The sequence below is a fragment of the Saccostrea echinata genome, unplaced genomic scaffold, assembly GCF_033153115.1.
Source record: "Saccostrea echinata isolate AGI-Se365-2 ecotype Australia unplaced genomic scaffold, CSIRO_AGI_Sech_v1 ptg000029l, whole genome shotgun sequence".
Classification (NCBI taxonomy): Eukaryota; Metazoa; Mollusca; class Bivalvia; order Ostreida; family Ostreidae; genus Saccostrea; species Saccostrea echinata.
Window position 1 is genome coordinate 19,270,463 of NW_026889778.1, and position 20,211 is coordinate 19,290,673.

Genomic DNA, 20,211 nt, shown 5'->3' on the forward strand with positions numbered 1-20,211 from the left:
TGTTTTGTTAAACAGGTAGCTTTTAAAAAAGATACTTATGGAGTGCTTGTGTAATTTTCAAAGTTGAATCTTATTTCTAGATGTTTCCCCAACTTATGAGTGCCTTTTATAAATATCCACTTATCATAGCTAAAAATGGTTGTATTATTTTTTTTCTTCAATAATTATTAAGAATTTTCTCTGAATATTTATTTGTTTTATCTTATTGCATTTATTTATCATGTTCTCAAACAATAATAAGAAAAGTAAATATGCTTCAAGATACGAATATCTATTAAAGAGGTACCGTTTGAAAATATTCCTATTTGAAACAAACAAAACAAATAATTCATCATTACTGGTTGAAATTATTCTTATTTGAAACAAAAAAAAAAATAATTCATTTATACACCTCTTTATATTCCTTATATACCCTGATCAATATAAAAATAGGGATATTTGCTGCCTCTAGAGGGCCTCTAAGATAACACCTGTCACGTTTAAAGTCATTATTTCGCAATGACATTGTTATAAAATACAGTCAATCATTAAAATTAAATGCTGACTGACGTTGGTAGGTCACTATTTACAGACAGAATTTTCACGCTTGCCCGATCATGATAAGGAGTACACGATGGGTGTGACCGGTAGACAGGAAATGCTTACTACTGCATGGCATCTGATCACACTTCTGATGTTTGCAAAATTTCGTGTTTGCTCTGCTTCCAATTTGGATTGATTAAATGAAACAGTTCTCCATATCCCATCCATCCATTTTTTATTTGTCTATTTTAACTAGATGTTCTAAACAAGTTATACTTGAGGTAACACATCCTATCCCACCCCATCCTCCATAGAGAGAGATAGATGGAGAGAAGCAAATTATGTAATCACCAATCTCTCTTCTTCCCTTAGTAATCATTCGTAATACAATAAACGCTATATAGTATATTCATTTTTATCGGCTTTCATTTTTATGAAATTTCCCTAGCATATAAAGTTGGAGGGGAAAGGTGTAAAGCCAAATACTATGAAAGAGAATATGTCTTTATTATTAAGTTACAATTATAATGTCTCTTGATTGAATTCCAATATCGGATCGTTAATTGATACACAGGCCACTCAGTACATCACGGCAGTCGAAGACACTTAAAGAAACCATAACCCTTTATTTGGGTACATTATGATTTCGTATATGTCCACTAAGATAATATTTAGTGTGTCCTGCTATAATATGGGATAAGAAAGTATGTGATGTAATGTTCAAACTTTTTATCACAATAAAAAAGTGAGGATAACGAACAGTGATCGATCTCAAATATCTAAAATTAATACAAATCTATGAACAGGGCATAAAACACAGACCCCAGGAATTCAAGATGTAAGATCTGGTGTCTAGAAAGAGAAAGCATCTCTTGTCGACAAGTCTTACTCACTGTGAGCAGTACATGTATGCATTGATCAGATTGTCGGAATATTCCTTAATAAAATTTAGCATTAAAAAGGGACCTAACAATTGGTGTGAAACAGGTCAGAAAAATACGACATAATGATAGCCTATTTGTAAGTAAGGTCATTATAAGAGTTTAAGAAATGCTGACTAAAAGTATAACAGCATTTATCAAGAAAAGAAAATCTAATCAATTAAAGAAAAGTTTTTCCCATTGTCTTCCATTTTAACAAATTAAGATACAATGATTGTCAATATCTATAGACTTGTAAAATCACACGATTCTTGTTATTCAATTACTCAAATAAATCAGATGTATTAAAAATTTAAAAAAAAAAACAAACAAACAAACAAAAAACTGATTTCTTGACATCTTCGCCTTATATATTATGGTTTCATGGTGAGAGCTGCACCAGATAGAAAAGAATCACAAAGAGATTAAAATGAAATGTACCTGGAAGATGCACAGTGTTAATGTTAAATTGTAACGTTAGGTGCAAATAACTCCAAATAGCAATTGAATTTTCTTAAATAGCAATATTGATTCAAATTTAAAATTTTAATCACTCTTAAATTGTTTTCTCTGTAAAATTTATTAAATTTTTGGTATTTTTTCTTCTCATCCTTTCTCATTTCATATGTATCTGCTTTGTAAAACCAAACCATAAACTCTTTGAGGCTTGACCTTTCTTTATGAATCTTAAAACAGCTTGAAGTTCTTACTGCTTGTTTTTATTTGTCACAAAGCTTTGAAGGATTCCAGTACTTGTAAGCAAACATAGTGTTTACGATGACTCGAAGTGCTTAATTTCCGAAAGGATTTCTATTCATAAGGGTCTCACTGATATGTGTCAATTACTCCGAAGTATTTTGCGTCATTGTGCTTTCCAGCTACTTAAAAAACGTATATAAATATTTTTGTAAATTCTGCATACTTTAGCATTGCATTGTCCAAAGTCTCAAATGAGGTAATATTTTTTTTTTTGAAGAGCGACAACTACATTTAATTTTGTGAGTAAATTTACATTCTCATGAAAATTGATTGCATTTTATTTATCAAGTTTCAAGCAAATATTATCAGGTAATAAAATCATTGTAGCTCTTGAATCTTTTTAAAAAAAAAAAATTAATTATTTCTAGTTTCAAAATGTTTGAAATGGTCAGTAAAACTTTCCCAAACTTTTAATTAATTGCAACATATCCAACGGAGCTTTCTGCAATATATGTAAATTATGTTCCTTTCAAACAATTATTTCTAGATAAACTGATAATGCATTGGAAGCCCTTTCTTCTGGTATTGTTGATTTTTATAATAAATGAAGTTAAGAAAAAAATCCATTTGCTAAAAAAGTAATTAAAATCTAGAAAAAGTGAAAATAAACCTATTTAATCCCTTAATTAACCATACCTTTATAAACGTTTTTGTTTACGTTTATGTTTTGTTTACAATTGTTTAGGTCTTTCTTATTTATAAAATACTGACAGAAATAGGGCATAGTTCATTGAAGTTCTTGCAAAGTTTTGAAATTTTCAGCATATTCATTCTATTAAGCGTGGATTTTTCGAATTCATCAATGTATAATTTTCATTTTTTTTTAAATAACACTTTTAGGTGTATGAAATAAGTCTTAACGGTTAACGCGCGCATATTATATTATAGCATAATAAATTTATTATGTCAATTACAAAGGGAAAATCTTGCATATAAAACGTTTTGTAAAACATAAAATTCTATACCTTCAAGGTATTGGCAAATTATAAGATGCCTGAAAATACCAAACATGTGGTTGTTAATTCATGAATATAAGCCAGTGATTACAATTTTTTTTTTTCAGTCAAAGTTGATATTTTTGACTTTATTGATAGTAAGAAAATATGTTAATGCAATGTAGAAACAAAGTTGATTCAATGTTGAACACTAGACATATATTCATTTTTTGAAGTTGATAGTTTAAACTAATACATTGAATAATGTGAGACACAAGTTAAATTATCTTGTAATCATGCTGAAGTTAAGTTGAAAAACCTATGTTCTTTATCCAAAGCTTGATAGAATAGTACATTTAGTATTTACGCAGCACTGTTAAGGCGTACTTCGAAGAAATCAACAGAATATAAACATGCATAAATGCATACCCTTTTAAACTGAATTTATTTTTGTAAAGGTACTATATTATCTTATGACTTTAACATTCTTTGAAATAACATTGTATACCCCGCTCTGTACTGAATCTGGTTTGGTCACGTTATTTGATTGTCACGTGATAAGTGCATGTTATGTGTACTGTATGTAGGTCACAAACAAATTTCAATATCGCAAGGGCATACGCTAGTTAAAATTAAAAATTAAAGTAATAGATTGTTTCTACATAACTTGTAGTGTATGGAAAGTGCTGCTGCTTTAAATAGAATTCGCATTTTATTAGTTTAAATTTCAAGTTATCTGGCCAATGTTGAAATATGTGTGACCTTTACCAAGTATTTTATGTTTTTATTAAGATATGCTATCGATTTCAGGAAAGCAGCAGCACTTTTCAAGTTAAGGAATATGTCCGTTATGTGTATTCAACAAATGGTCAAGATCTATTAAGTGTATGCCCTTGCGAAAAGGCGATTTAATGAGGCACCTCAGCGTGAAACATGCACACCCTGTAGACAAAAACACGGTAGAATTAATTCAATACATTCTCTCGATATTTTTTAAATAATGGCACTAAACAAACGCTTCAGATTTGTATTAATGGTCTACCTAAGTTTTGCAAATAATATTCTGTTTAATAATAAAATACATTTTTCACTGTGAAAAAATTACTTGATCCGCCTCTCACTGCACATGAAATGCGTCAAACTTTACCATGATGACGTCATGTCGACAAGTCCATTGCAATCAGTGACTTGTTTATATCTTGCTGTGTGGGATTTAACTAGGGACAAAACTGAATGCAGTGGTAAGTTTTGATGTAGTTCATTACTCTTACATGTATGTAGTTTATGTTCGCAAATTATTTCATTTTCTGTTATTGTGAGGAATTGCTATATTTGTGTGATGTCACAATAAGCTTTTCCCATATAAATTAGGCCCCGCCCCCTTTATGCAGCCTTAACAGAGCTGCGTAAATAACTTTAAAGTTATCTGAATTCTCTAACTCTATGGGTGTTGAGTACAAGAATTTTACAAAGACGATCCATCCCGAGGTGCTATTGAAAGGTTTATAAACAATATCTATCCCAAGATATCAAAGACGGGGTCAATTACTTTCAAAAGTAATTAATTTAATTATAGTTACTTCGACATTTTCTTCAATTAAATTACAATTGAATTACATACTTTAAAAGATATGTGATTAACGAAATCACAATTTCTTTGTAAAAGTAATTTATTAAATTACAAATTACATTTTATTTATTTATTATTGTTTTTTTTTTTTTTTTTTTTTTTTTTTTTTTTTTTTTTGGGGGGGGGGGGGGATTATATTTTTATAACCTTGAGAATCAATATACAGAACATAATTGAATAAGCTCAGCCACTGCACAAATAAATTTTTATTACTTTAGACATTGTGTATCTTTGTGTTGTTTTAACTTTTATTCACAAAACATTTAAGAATTACCCCTTATCAGTTTGCGTGGTTTCCTCCACACAAAACCTACATATATATAATTAAATTACATGCCTTATTAATTTTGATTAAAAATGGGTATTTCGAATAAATGAGTCACAATTGAAACCCCTCAAATTATGTTCTTTTGTAGGTAACCTGAATATGCTTCCTAAATTACTAAAAATATTGAGTATTTTAACTTCATAAATAATATTTGTGTACTTGTAGGTTACTCTTTTAGATACAAAATTCATTTATAAAAATTGGTTTAGGTATTAAATAAATTATATTATAAAAAAAAGTTTCGCTTTTCTAAAACTAGTGGAGCAATTTTAAATGAAATAATCACCTCAACTGGCTAATCTTTTACATCAGGAAATGAGTGTTTCTTCATAGGGCTCATTTGTTTTAATTGCTATTTTGCAATTTACAGCTGTGATTTGGAGGGTAATTATCTCTATCCAAGAAGATATATCTTAAATAAATGACACACACACGGTCCTATCCTTTAATATTATTAATATTATTGATAAAACAACAAAGAATGAAATGTGTCATAGCTGAATAGAAGGATAGAATTAAATTTTAGAAAAACATAAAGCATGTAAAAGTCTAAATTTACTTTATTATGAAAATAAATATTTTAAAAACTAGATTATAGTTATCAAGTCAATTATTTATTTGCATGTAAATACTATATTTTGTATAACTGAAGTTTTTGAGATGTATTATGATAAAGAAAAAAAAACACAGTAAAATGATAATGTTAAGGAGACATAATATCATAAGAATGTATTTTGAAAGTAATTGAAATATAATTTAAAAATAATTGAAATTACATGGTATTTTACAGTATAAATAATTAAATTACAATTACAAGTATTTAAAGAAAATGTTCAATTACAAATTACTTCCAATTTCTTTGAAAAATGTAATTGATTGCAGTCGATTACAATTACTTTTTTCAATAACCCTATCACTGTACGTTATTTTTACATATTCATTCCTATATTTTTTTTTCTAAGGAACATCATTCTCAGAGAAGGTTACTGACGACAATGGCGGGATTACAAGTGCCTTCCATAGCTAAAAGTTTAAAAGGTGAAATAAAATTAATATCGAAAAATAAAGTATTTATGTCTGCTAAGTAGATAACATGTAGTTGTTTTAAGAAAGTGACGAATTTGCTTTGCTACTAAGTATACTGACATTTTCAATTTTGCAAAATTAAACTATAAATGAAAAATAACTTGAAGATCGCAATATGCTAAAACAGGGAAAATAGGAAATGGTATGAAATCAGTATTACATTGGGAGTTATAAAACATTCATTGATTACATTGATATAATTTAGGATTAGTTTAATTCAGTTAAACTTTGTAATGTGCTATTTGATTGGATAAAAAAAAAATATAATTCATGGGCTGTATCGTCAAATTTAATACCATTTTTGAAGGAAATTGTCATGTGCTTTTTGGGATGCGATGGGCAGAGCAAACATCTACATAACAGCTTTTCTCTTTCTAAAAAATAAATACATGTATATGTTATATTTGGTCAGGGTCCACTTTTATTCTTGAATAAAGTAGGACTTTGGTTCCAGAAACTAGTTTGACAAATCTTTATTAAATTAGGGAGTTATCATCTTCGCAACCTTTTTCAAAAAATATTCAGTGTACAGAAATTCACTCTAGTATTAAACATCTTCCACGCACATAAAAGTGTGGTCGGGCGGCATGGTCTACATGTTTTATTGAATAGACTCACATTTGAATTAGATGCATTTTTGGTCGTCTGACTGGGACAGCATGACGTTGTGGATAACACAAAACATGTAAATCTCAATCCAACTTTTAATGATAAATGTATTTGCCATTCCAATTAAAGAATTGAAGAACTAATAGACAAATGTAAGAGAGCGATTAATAAAAAAAAATACGACATTTCCGAGGTATGTGCATTGTATTTAGATGTACCATACTATACATAGATATTTACGATAAACATAAACATGTAAATCGTTGTCGTTTCTACTCTTAATTCATATAAAGTCTACATCAATAAAATGTTTAATTTGCATTTTTGTTAAGGTACAGGGTGTTTCATAATATATGTTACATTTTGAAATCTAATTATATTTCTTACCTATCATATATCTATTACAAACTATATATCATTTTAAACATCAAATCCTGCATTTTTGTTTCATGTGAAAAAGTCAAGGAATTCTTGGTATGTTCATCGACATTCAATATATTGTTTACATGTTTATGCTACGTTTACCACAGAAATCCTACGAGTTTTGTACAATTTTTTTCACAAAAGAGTGCACTAAGAACTATAACTCTTCCATAGTGGAAAAAGAAGCTATTTTAATTCACGAAATTCATCTTATCTAATCATGCACGGTTAATGCATGTGCAATATATGTTGGATTGCGGGCCCAAATAAGTGATAGTTTAATAAAAAGTTTTGATGAGTCACAACCATATTTTACTTTCATGATATCGTCAACAGTATGCAACAATATGCACCATATAAAGTTTTAAAAATCCAACAATCCACACTGAAGTGTGATCATAATTATTGAATTCTCTAAATTTCATTTTTAGTAAAAATAATTTCTAAGTTATTCATATTGCAGGCATAGAGCAAAAAGGCATATATTGGGAGCTGAACACGAGTACTTCAGGGCATATTTTACAGAAATGGGTCTTCTGTACGTTTACAATAGTTTGCGACGTAATGGATTGATAGACAACTGGAGACCACTAGGATTAACTTCCTACAGTAAAGCCATTGAAACTTCCACAAATTATTACAGATCACGAGCAGAAGCAGGTGAAAATCTTTCCATTTCATAGTTTTAAAAAATTTTTGTCAATGAGACACATTTTATTTTGTCTTTTCTTTACTCTCATATGCAAAATTAATGCAAATTTTTACTTAATGAATTGATAGCAATTTAGCCATTAGAGTTTTTAAGAAAAGTTAATTAGTTTCAAAATCAAATATGTTTTTAAAATCATATCGTTTTAATATTTCAAAATAAAGACATTGATAAATATCAGAGATATAGAATTGTATCTTGAATTATAAAATTTCCTTCTTTACGTTGACAAATAACTACTGTATGAAATTATACCTTTATTGATCCATTTTTTTAAAAAGGGTGCACCTAACATTACCTTGATTTTGTCTTATTTCATGTATTTATAAGCAAAAATGAATCAAATATCATTTTTACACCAAAAGGTAACAGACTTTTTTTTTATATGTTTTATCCTGACTTGAACATATTTTAGAAAGCATGAAAAGTACTTCACGATTAAGGAATAATTTCTTTAGATACGTTTTCTCCATTTTATTGAATATTTTAAGAACTGGATCATTTTTGAATGCTTAAATCTATAAATTAACCTGACTAAGGTACTATTTTAAATTTCATTTTGTTGTTTTCTTGTCATTTAGGATATAATGTTCATGCCCAAGTAAATCGCATCGAACGTGTCCTAGCCTACCGGCGGCAAGACGCTGCAGATCATGGTGGTGGCGACAGGGGCCATGACGCAAATATTAACAACTGGCAGAGCAGACTGGAACGAATTCGGGATGGGCAAGAGCGCTATAATGAGTGTCGTCGTCTATACACAGTTCATGATGAGCTCAAGAAGAGGAGCGTCAGATACCGAGGATGGAGCAGACGACGTTTTTCGAGCCGTAGAGGAAGCAGGGGTCGTCCCCAAAGCAACAGGGGTGGAAGCAGACGATTTCCTCAGAGTCGAGGACGAAGTGGCAGACTACTCGTTTGCTAATTTTAAAGCAAAATTGAAAGAACATGTCATAGTTTCCTACAATTGCTTAAACGAGAAACAAGAGTTTAATCTGAAATTTCAGTTCCTAGATGTTTCACGTAAGGTGAAACTTGATAAAGTTTATCTAGTAAATGTTGCTACAAGTATACCTCTGGTTGTTTGTAAAAATCCGTCAGGTAATATTGCAATATTTTATGAAATTCGATGATTTGACACATTTATGTACAGGCAGCAACCGTCATTAAAACTTCTTAGGATACAAAACACTATGCCAGTATATCAATGTTTTCACTTATTAACGAACAAAAATAAATGGTTTTAAAAATATGACAAAAAGGTTTGATTTGCTTGGAAAGATTATCTTTTGATCTAGCATTTAGATACTGTTTTTTTTTTTTGTCCAAATACATAACCAGACATATAAATGTATGCAAGAATATTTTTGGGGTCAAAAATCAATCACGAAAACAGAGGGGGAGTAATAATTGATTTGATAAACGTTGTTTTAAAAATCGAGATGTTTCCTTTCATATCATTGGGTAGAAGAATAAAACAATATTTTAGTTGTTTTACAAACAATAACACATTTTATTTACTGTTTGAGTTTGCACTCTTATAAGGGAACCGTTCATATAATATATATACCACGAAATTGGTGCTTCATTTATTTCTTGCTACATGTATTTGTAACAAAACCAATCGTGAAAATTGCTTGCGATCACCATTTAGAAAAACATGCTTACTGGTCAAATAAAAATACACTTTCTCACAAACACATTGATAGTTTGAATTTTTACAAGATACATTATATATGAATAATTACTTTAATCCTTTATCCAATACTCATTTGCATTTTCATATCTAACTAAACACAAGCATGAATATCTTATTGAAGAGGACGTCAAAATTTGAATTGCAAAATATAACTATAGTGTTCCAAGGCCTGCTTTATAGCATCATTAAAGAAACAATAAATCGAAGGGTGGTCAGGTATTTATTTGCTACTAGCATTATCGTGATATATAATAGCAAAAAAAAAAAAAAAATCACAAATATACCGATCAAATAGCATTTATCATATAAAATCTGACATTCAAATAGAAGTATGATTCCCCAACCCTCAAATCAAGAGTGAATATTGAAATTGAAAGTAGATATTAGAAATATTATTTTTCATTTGAAAACATGATGAATATTTGTTTGATCCAATCATCCTCCAAAAGAGATTTCAGTCTTTCTTTACTGCAATATGATCAATCTACAACGATCCTTTTGGTATATCGATCACGATGTATTTTCATGGTTTTTGTGGACGCTGCATAGCATACAGTATCAAAGTACAGTGTCATGAGCTCTTAAACATGAATTATAAATGCTAATATAAAACCCCGCATCACAAAATAAAAAGAGACAAAGTTAAATCAACTCTCCGGAGTATATTTGCAAAGTAGGTGAAAAGTCAAGGTCCAGTGGATTTTAATGCTATTAATTTTCATGATATCGTATGACAATAGTGAAAATGCTAAATAGAGAGTAATACATGGCAAAATCTGTATCACACCCCATATCAACCCGAGACTCCAATATCAGCCCGAGGGCCGAAGGCCAGAGGGCTGATATTGGTCGAGGGTTGACATTGGATGTGATACAGATTTTGTCATGTATTGTTGTTTTTATTATATATTTGAAAATAGTGTCAAAAAATCATATATAAACCTGTAAATTAATTAATTCTTAATAATTGAATATGTTCTTTTTTTTTCGTTGAATTTTCTTTTCTCATTATTTTTTCCAAACGCAATGCATACGGCGATAAGAAATGAAATAATTATAAATTAAACAAATAATTATTTTGAATAGCATAAAATATCTGATGAAAATGTACAATTTAAATAAACTTTATAAACAATTAATAGAAAAAGATCCGAGGTACTCCGAATGAAAAATACAGAGATGTTCCGGAAAGGTGTAATAAAGGGTGTGATATAGGGTAAAATAAAGGGTGCTGATACAGGGTGTGTAATACAGGGCGCGTGCCTGTGTCCATATCAGGGATGCAAAAATCCTGTATTATTGAACAAATATATAATAAATAGCAATATTTTATCTCTTATATCTTAAATGTCAAAAATATGTTGTATATCGGCACAAAGAACTATTTTGAAAAGTAGGTCAAAGGTCAAGTTTAAAGGTCATGAGGTCGGTAAACATGGTATTTTATAAAAGCCAAAGTGCCAAGCAATATATTTGCAGAATATCAAATCCATATCTTTTACATTCCTCAAGATATTGGGTTTGACAGACGGACTGACGAACGGTTAGACGCTAGGTAAAGTGATCCCCAAGTGTCGCTCTGCTCTGCAGGCAACACATAATATGTGGTTAAGATTTAAGGCAAGTTTAAAATAATCCGGCGCATTGCAATATTTGCCATCGTAAATAGCGCGCAATTCTGCGTTGGGAATTACTTACAAACAATTTAAATACGTATTAATGTTTTAGAAATAACGTAAATACTTGAAAAAAAAATGGATAAATATCAAACATTACCTATAAGATAAGAAATAGATTCATATCAAATGGATGAAGGGAGATAATATAACAAATATAGCCGAAAACATTGCATAAAACTCACAAAAATTGAAATCAATGAAATTTTTTGAGAAATCAAGATACATGTAGGAATCTGTTTTTAAATCGATTAGCATTGTTGACTACAGATGTTTGAATATATAATTGTTCAACGTTTAATGTTAAGCCTTGTTGAAAAACTAATCTCTTTGTCTTGTAACTCGACTCATTAAGACTTTCAAAGTCGCATGTACCTATGTTTAAAATAAAAGAATAATAATAATAATAATAATAAAAATTCTGCGCAGTTTTTTCCTTGTATATGTAACTTTTAATCAGTAAAAAATTTATAAACGTATCACTGAATAAAATAATATTAATGCACGTATTGTATTGTATTTTAGTAAGAATTCAATTAATGAAATGCCGTCGTGTTAAGGTACATCCATAGATTAAAGTCCTGGAGCCATAGATAACATTGCTTGGATCTTCACATTTCGAGTTAACGGCAGAAAACAGTTTAGGATATGGACGCTGCTAAAGATGAGGATCGGTTTGGCTGCAGTTGTAGAAAAAAAAGGACAGAGTTTCCAGTCTTCAAAAACAGAATTTGATTTTCTTTACACTGTGTTTCACAGACCAGATATCATAACTCAAATACATGTATAGGAGAATTCTGAACACCTTTCTAGGATGGTGTAATGCTAAGACAAGTATTACATCTGATCATTATAGGATTATATACATGAAGTGTATACGGTATAAATATTACATAACTACTTTCCCTAGACAATGTAATTTAAGACAAGATCTAATTCATGACTGAAATTGAATAAAATCTTTATCAGATAATAATTATTATTTTGAAAAATTATCACTTTTAAAAAAGGATAATATTTGTTTCCCTATGATTTGCTTAAGTAAACATCTTCATAAGGCCATTAAGAAGAGGAAGAAAAAAGTTTCTTATGTGAAGTCTTTTATTATTACATATAATGAAGACAACAGTAATTTAATCTTTTTTATTTTTATCTCTGTATCCAAGAAGCAACATACGACACAGAAGTATGATTATATGCTTACAAGCGCATTTTTACTATATTTTCATAAATGATAAAACACATTCATATTTACAAACTTACATAAAACACACAATAACATGAATATTTGTGTCAATAAATTGATTTCATTTTTATAAGATTAGCAATTACTCCTTATTGTTACCAACTAACCACCATGTCTTTTAATTTTTTTTTTCTATGTGAGACACTTCTTAGGCCAAAGGGTAATAAGATCGATGGAAATATCCCCCTCATAGCTGCTCCCTCTTGTGGCTTCGATTAAAACCTTTAAAAAGGACAATGTGATTCTATAAGAACACTGAAATATTTTTGATTCGGATGTTGGAATGTAATTTTTTTTTTAGGTCTTTAAGAATGAATGTGAATACAGGAACTTGTATACTTTCTTTACGTCGTCAACTGCAACTACGCTGGGTACTTGTGTGTAACATCAGAATGTTTTGTAACAAAATAAGTTTGCAAATGACCAATGACAAGGTAAGTAAACTTACGAGTTCCATTTGTATTGCAAAACAGCTGTTTATGACTTCAAAATCGTTCTTTATAGACTTTTCAATGCCAGGCAGTAATAATTTACACTTTTTGGTTTCAACTTTTCATAAGGTCTTTTTTATCATTTATACAGAAGTGCTTACTGTAATTTCATGAGTAAATTGCATCATCAAACGTCATAATTGGGTAAAATTGCGTAATGTAAAATTGAATGTAAAAAACATAAAATCAAAATATTTACATTATGTAGTAAGGATTATTTATCATACTATCTTTTCTAAACTCAAACATGTGTTCATTTCACGCCAAAATCGTCTGTAAATCGAATGAAAAAATCATATCGTGTGACCGCCCGACCATCCGACTCCATTCAACTTACGTGAGCAAGTCGAATGAAAATCGAATGAAAAATTGCATTTCGTGATCGCAGCGGGGAAATTAAATAAGGCCGAGTTTTAAAATCATAATCAGCATTCCTCATCTTAATTAATAAATAAGCAAAACAAATTTTTAGGTTATTTTTTAGCATTATCAATGGCTTTTTCGAAAATAAAGTAAAATCTAATGCTTAACTTAATCAAAATACTGATTAAAAAATCTCGGATATTCAACATATTAACGTTCTGAGCATCATAACAAAAATTTGAATTTTTTTCAATGACCCAAAGGAATCAGTTCTGAATCAAGGGTTTGCTGAATTAACCCAGAATATTTAAAATTCATTCCTAAGCGTTTGCAATCTGTAACTTAAAAGAAACACAGTTTTGTATCACTTTTTCACTTACATAAGTTATATTATGATAATATTATCTGTTAATTTGATTTTAAGGACAATCAAAATTGTATCTACGTGTATTTTTATTTCACAATATCAAAGTTGTATCCGATGCGTTTATATCGTTTTCGCAGCTGAGAATTTGTTATTGGATCATGTAACTGTTGGATGTGATTACCATTAATTAAGCCACTCGTAAGAAATAAATGTCACCATTAATTAATGTTTCAATTTAGAATAGGTTTTATCTTTAAGGAACCGGAGGAATGCATTGCTCTGTTATGATAACATGAAAAATTACATCAAAAATAGAAGATTAATCTAAAGCACACGTATAACTTGAGTTGGACATATTTTCAGAGTCAAGTTACAAAACAAGATCCAACATTCTTTACAAATGCATTGTGACTATTTCTATCGACATTATACTCTTAAAAAAATCATTTTTCCCCCCATATTCGAGTTATACTTCTCAAATAAACAAGCAAATGATGCATTTGTACATCTCATTTACGTTTTTCGTTACTATAGGTATTAAATGCAAATTTCACTTTAATATTTCTTTAAAAAACAGTCTTAAACAATCTGCCTCTACCTTGGTTTCTTTATTCAAAGGTATATCAAGACTGTCCATCCTCTGCCATCTATTTCCTTGTTCACCAGATATTTGTCTTAAGACAGTTTGTTTATTTGAACTGTTTTCTGTTTTAATTATAAGGCTTCCAATATGAGATCCACGCATATGATAATAAAGACTTAGGCAGTAAGTTGTGTCTGAAATGATACAGTTCTGAGCATCATTATATTCTCCACTATGTCTTATCAAAGAGATTAATGCGTATTGCAACTGTAATGATGAAAAATTTAAAAAAAAACAAAAACAAAAAAAAAACAAGATCCATCCTAACATAAAAGCACACAAATATTATTATAAAGGCATTATATCTTTTTCGATCAAAAAAATCATTAATAATTATCGAGGTAAATTTGTTATCGCACTATTTGTATATGGATAAAAGAGTTACATTTCTTTTTATCCTCACCTCAATTTTAATGCTTAACTTCTTTATATGTTTAAAAAAAAAAAAAAAAAAACTTTAATATTTCTAAGGTTGTCAGATGGTTTCTGAAGAAAGATTATGACAAAATATCGGAGTACGTAAGGCTTCCAGAAAAGCTAGCACATATCAAATGAATGTGTTTTACCGGGTTATGTAATCCTGATAATTCAAGGATAAAAGAGCGACTGAGATAATAAAGTGTTTGAAGAGCCCAAAACAAACCAAAAAAAAAAAAAAAAAAAAAAAAAAAAATCCCACCAGTATTCAGTAGGCACTAATTTTGATTTCTTTAAACCTATATTTTATTCCAAACAAAATTTTGTGCTCGGGTATTATAACTTAATTGTTTATTTGCGAAAGAAATATTGACGTAACACTTTACACTAATTGCTGGTTATGAAGGAAATCATCCTTTTGACCTAAAAGTCAGTAATAATTGATTTATCATACGATTCAATGAATAAGTAGTACAAACTCTTTTAAGAAGCCATGCCAGCTTAAATTGTTTACATTTGCTGAAGTCGTGGCCAGATGAGAGAAGCGGATTAAAATAAACATCACCTCATTAATTTGAGATTTCTAAATCTATCTTAGATGCATTTTAGAATTTGAATGTCAGGCATGTAGCATCCATTTTGAAAGGGGGGTGGCATTATCAGGGGGAAATTTTATAACCTACCTGAAATCTTTTTAAACTAGCACCAAAAAGAGGAGAATTTCCAAACTCCAAATTTTATTTCAGAAGGGGTAGAATCTATTTAGATTATAGGAATTTTTCTATACTGTGACAAAAATGGGGGGGGGGGCAAACAGCCTTTCAGTGAACATTTTCCTAATAAATAGTAAAAAGGTACGTTCAGAAAAAAAGTGTGGGAAGTGGAGATCGCGCCCTCCCCCAATTCCAAGTGCCTGAATATTATGTTCACCTGAGTGGAAATCGGGTGCAGGTGAAAAAATTTTCAAAACTATTTGTATCATTTGGAAGTTCTCAGTCTATTTTCAGTTCAAATCTTAATGTTCATCTGAAAGGATATGTACGAGAGAACATAGCGCAGTATTTTTCTACTTTGTCGGATATTATTGCTATGAAAAACATTTTGCAGCTATTATCAAGTCAAAACTCACTCAACGAAATACTGTACCTTGAAATGTTCGGTTGCTTTCCAGTATTGCGTTATCCCCCAGTTGTCGTGGACTGGAAGTTTCGATATATGCATAATACAAACCACGATACGCTGAATTCGGTCCAGTATCACTAGAAGACGTAGATCCCTATTTTCGATTACAAATATATATATATAGATATATTTATATATATATATATATATATATATATATATATATATGTATATATATATATATATATATATATATATATATATATATATATATATATATATATATATATATATATATATATATATATATATATATATATATATATATATATATATAAAGCGCTAAAAATGACCAACGACACGAACAATAATAATTGTCAAATTTTCGGGACGACCTGTCCCTTCCTCAGGACAAAGAAAAAAGTTAAGAAATCATAAAAACAAAGGAAATAGAGAAACAAAAACAACTAGCACTACTTCTAAACTACCTAACACTAAATATTTACAGTGTTACATGTTTAATTTGAAGTTTATAAACAGTTGTGAACAAAGAAATCCGGAGCGCTATGAATTGCGTCCGGTCTATCGTGTGTACTCTCTTGAAGTGCGATTTACATAATTGAACGAATTAATTATCGCTAATTAATTACGACCAAGCAGTAAATCGTACATTGTCTTATTCTCTCAAAAATAGCATAACTATACATGATAAAAAGAAATTAAAGAAAGATAATATGGAAGGGCAATTTTAAAATATGAATTTGGATATATTATAAATTTGGAATTCGGATAAAAGAAATAAACAAAAATGTAAGCTGTAGATATTTGGATAGGTTGTTCAATAATTGCTAATGCGAATTAACGGTAAAGTTTACACTATATAGAGAGAATGAACTTGTTTGTTACAATCTGGGATTGGGTCTAGTTCACGTTCATCCTGGTGAAGTCATTAAGTTTGTTAATACCATTAGGGCGGAATGACTTCAACCTGTTCATCCAGAACTTTTCCTTGCCTTTTCTCTGAGCGTCTGTCCATCTTGGATTATGGTCAATAACCACTACTGTCATGTCTTCCCATTTGTGACCATCAAGGTTGAAATATTCCCCAACGGGTTCATTGAGTTTTTTGGTCCTAATGGTAGAACGGTGATTATTGACTCTCCTGCGGAGATCTCCTGTTTCACCAACATACTGTTTGGAGCAAACTTTGCAACTGATGAGATAAATGCAGTTGTCTGTTTGACAGGACAAACTCCCTAGTATTTTGTAGCTGCGGCCTGTAACGGGGCTGTTAAAGCTGTCTGTGTCAGAGCTGTGCTTACAGAGAAGACATCTTCTGTCAGAGCAAGTTTTAAAGCCCCCGTTTGGTAATGGATTGTCCAATCTGGTTCTTACTACCATGTCCTTTAGGTTCCTCGGGCGTCTGTATGCAGCAAATGGGGGCTCCTTAAAGACCTCTGCCATTCGTTTATTTGAGTGGCGAATTGGCAGATTCTTTTGAAGGAGATTATTATTTTTGTTTATTATATTAACTTAAGAGATGTCAATCGAATAAGGAACTGCCAAGAGGTTAACCGCTACACGTCCCGACCGATTTATCGGTTAACTGTATCGAAACCTCTTTATATATATATATATATATATATATATATATATATATATATATATATATATATATATATATATATATTAAGTTTACAGTACAAATGTTGACTCTGTTCAATGTCATAATAAAGCATAATTATATATATTTTTAATATTTTACCGAATGCCTCGTCCATCTAAATGTGCCAGAATCAGAATCGACCAGGAAGCAATTGGACTCAGGAAGACTTTCGAAATCGCATGTATCTTTGTTTTAAAATTAGAAAAATCTTTTAATATATTTCATGTGCATGTAAGATTGCTATCAATGTCAAATATAGATAAAAAAAATATCTCATGGAAATGCCACCAAATTTGCTGTATTTCTTTTATTGAGTGAAATAATACATGCATACAAATTATCATGTCCATTTTACTTACATCCGTAGGTTTTAATCCTTGAGCCACACCTAACGGTGCTGGAATCTTCACATCTGTAGTTGTTGTCAGAAAATAATTGAGGATATGGACATTGTTGAAGATAAGAACCAGTTTGGCTGCAGTCGTAGAAAAAGGGACAAAGATCCGAGTCCTCGAAAACAAAATTAGGAATGTTTCTACAGAGGTCATCCACAGTCCAGGAGAGAATTCCTTGTAGAATAAATGCCAGCATTTTAAACAATAAGAATAACCCCAGATTTTCATTGCATTACAGGTTTCAAAATTTGACACTGTCAAAGTTGTGTTGAAAGTATATTGATTATTGTTTTTTTTTTTCTCTGAAGTAGATAGAATATAAAAAAATGCATATTACATGTGTGTAAACTTACTTTTCGGCACACTTTTCATTTTCTCAAGTGTAGATTGATATTCTGATAGATCATTTTCTAATTCATCTGATTTATTTTGTAGCAAACTAAGTGTCTCTGTGAAAGAAACGTTGGTCCGTTGTACTTGGCTTTCAAGTTCAGAGAATTCTTTCTTGGCCAATTCAAGCGATGTTTCACAGTTCTGTAATTTTTTCTTTAATATTCGTGAATCGTTTGAACATTCAGATATAGCATCTGACCAGTTTGTTTTCATTGTAGAAATTATAAAGTTATATTCAGACAAGTTTTTCAAAGCATTCTGTAAGTTTAAATCGCAATTTTGCAAACTTTCATTCATCGCCTCCATTCCAAATATCTGGTTTTTCAATTTTAATGTTTCATTGAGCTGAAACTTTATTGTTTCAAGAAGCTTGAATTCATTTGATGACATATTTAGCATTGATTCAGAAAAGTTCTCTCTAGAGATCTCAAGACTACGTTCACAGTTTAACAAGGAATCATTCATGGATAAAATCGTTTGGACATTTTCTATGTTTGTTTTATTTTGAATTTCAAGAAGATTCAAACATTTTTGTTTAGCCTTTTCAGAGGATTGTAGCATACGCGATGTATCGGTCAGGTTTGATGAGGTGCCATCTAATGTCAAATTACATAACAAGCTCTCATTCTCAAGAATGAATATTGTCTTCTCCATTTTTCCAAGGGCCTCAGAAAATCTTGTCAAATTAGCGTCTACATCTCTTCGGACTTCGTTACATTGTTTTAAACTGTTGTTAATTGCATCTACTTTTGCTCTCTCGTCGTTAAGTTCAAGTGACGTTTGTTCCAATTTTTTGATTGTTCGACGAAGTGTTTCATTTGTTGTTGTTAAAATAGATATTGTGTTAGCAAGGCTAAATGTACATTCATCAAACTCTTTTTCACAAATAGATAAGGATTCATTCACTGTAAGAACTTTGTTGCTCTCTTTATCCATTTTATTTTGGAGTTCCTGTAGTTCAAGATCTGTATTCAAATATAATTTCCGTAAAGAATCAATCGAACTTAGTGACTCCGAAACATTCATTTCCATTTTTTTAAGTCGAAGTTGACATGCTCGAGACCTGTCTCTGAACAAACTAACCGTGCTTTCATTCTTTAATCCAGCTTTTTGTAGCTCAAATAGTCTTTCCGTAGTTAATTGATGCATAATTTGGTATAGATGTAATCGAATGCCACATGTTTTTACACTTTCTCTACACACAGTGTTTTTCAAATTTTCTGTAAATGGTCCCTCGAAGTTACTTATGTCCTCATAAATTTCTTGCGAAAATATGAATTGCACTTTGAATAGTTGAAAAACAAAAATGGAAGAAAAATATAGGATATTTGCCTTCACCATCTTGGGAAAAAAAACTCTTTCCACACAGTTGTGAATCCGAAAAGAAAGTAACTTATATTCTTCTCTGAGTACTTAGAACAAGCATGTGACAGAATGAGAGTGAGAGATTCATCTGGTGATTCCGGAAGAACGACAGTCTCATATTGAACTTTACCTCAAGAAAAAAGCGTCCGTAAGTGGAACAAAATTTTCTTCCCAGTAAGTCAAGGGTTATTTTCCTATCTGTATTTTTTCTATGTTTTATTTCTATTTTCCTATCTTAATCTATTTAGTTTTATCTTTAATGCAAAAATTCATAGAAAGAAGATTAGCATCATATATATGTTTCATACCAAAATTCAAATAAAAAAAATATATTCCCTTGTTTCGGCCTGTAGTAATAGTCTGCATATCAAGGTGACGTTGTAGTACGCCGTGGCATAAATGTGACGTAGTAACTAAAGCATTTGACAGAAAAAATATATATTGTTT

The 20,211-nt window shown here is 30.3% G+C and overlaps 2 protein-coding genes across 2 annotated transcripts; one reads left to right on the plus strand and one right to left on the minus strand.

Moving 5' to 3' along the window:
- The first annotated feature begins 7,679 nt into the window (after positions 1 to 7,679).
- Positions 7,680 to 8,879, plus strand: LOC133194599 (uncharacterized). Its single transcript, XM_061330530.1, has 2 exons — positions 7,680 to 7,872; positions 8,503 to 8,879. Exons 1-2 carry the CDS (start codon positions 7,740 to 7,742, stop codon positions 8,844 to 8,846), a joined length of 477 nt encoding a protein of 158 aa, XP_061186514.1. The 5' UTR covers positions 7,680 to 7,739; the 3' UTR covers positions 8,847 to 8,879.
- Positions 8,880 to 12,489: 3,610 nt separating this feature from the next.
- Positions 12,490 to 19,743, minus strand: LOC133194600 (uncharacterized). The gene is made up of 6 exons (XM_061330531.1): positions 18,360 to 19,743; positions 17,971 to 18,180; positions 17,711 to 17,796; positions 15,970 to 16,099; positions 14,362 to 14,540; positions 12,490 to 12,764 (listed from the first exon to the last, which is right to left on the minus strand). Exons 1-6 carry the CDS (start codon positions 19,738 to 19,740, stop codon positions 12,675 to 12,677), a joined length of 2,076 nt encoding a protein of 691 aa, XP_061186515.1. The 5' UTR covers positions 19,741 to 19,743; the 3' UTR covers positions 12,490 to 12,674.
- Positions 19,744 to 20,211: the final 468 nt, after the last annotated feature.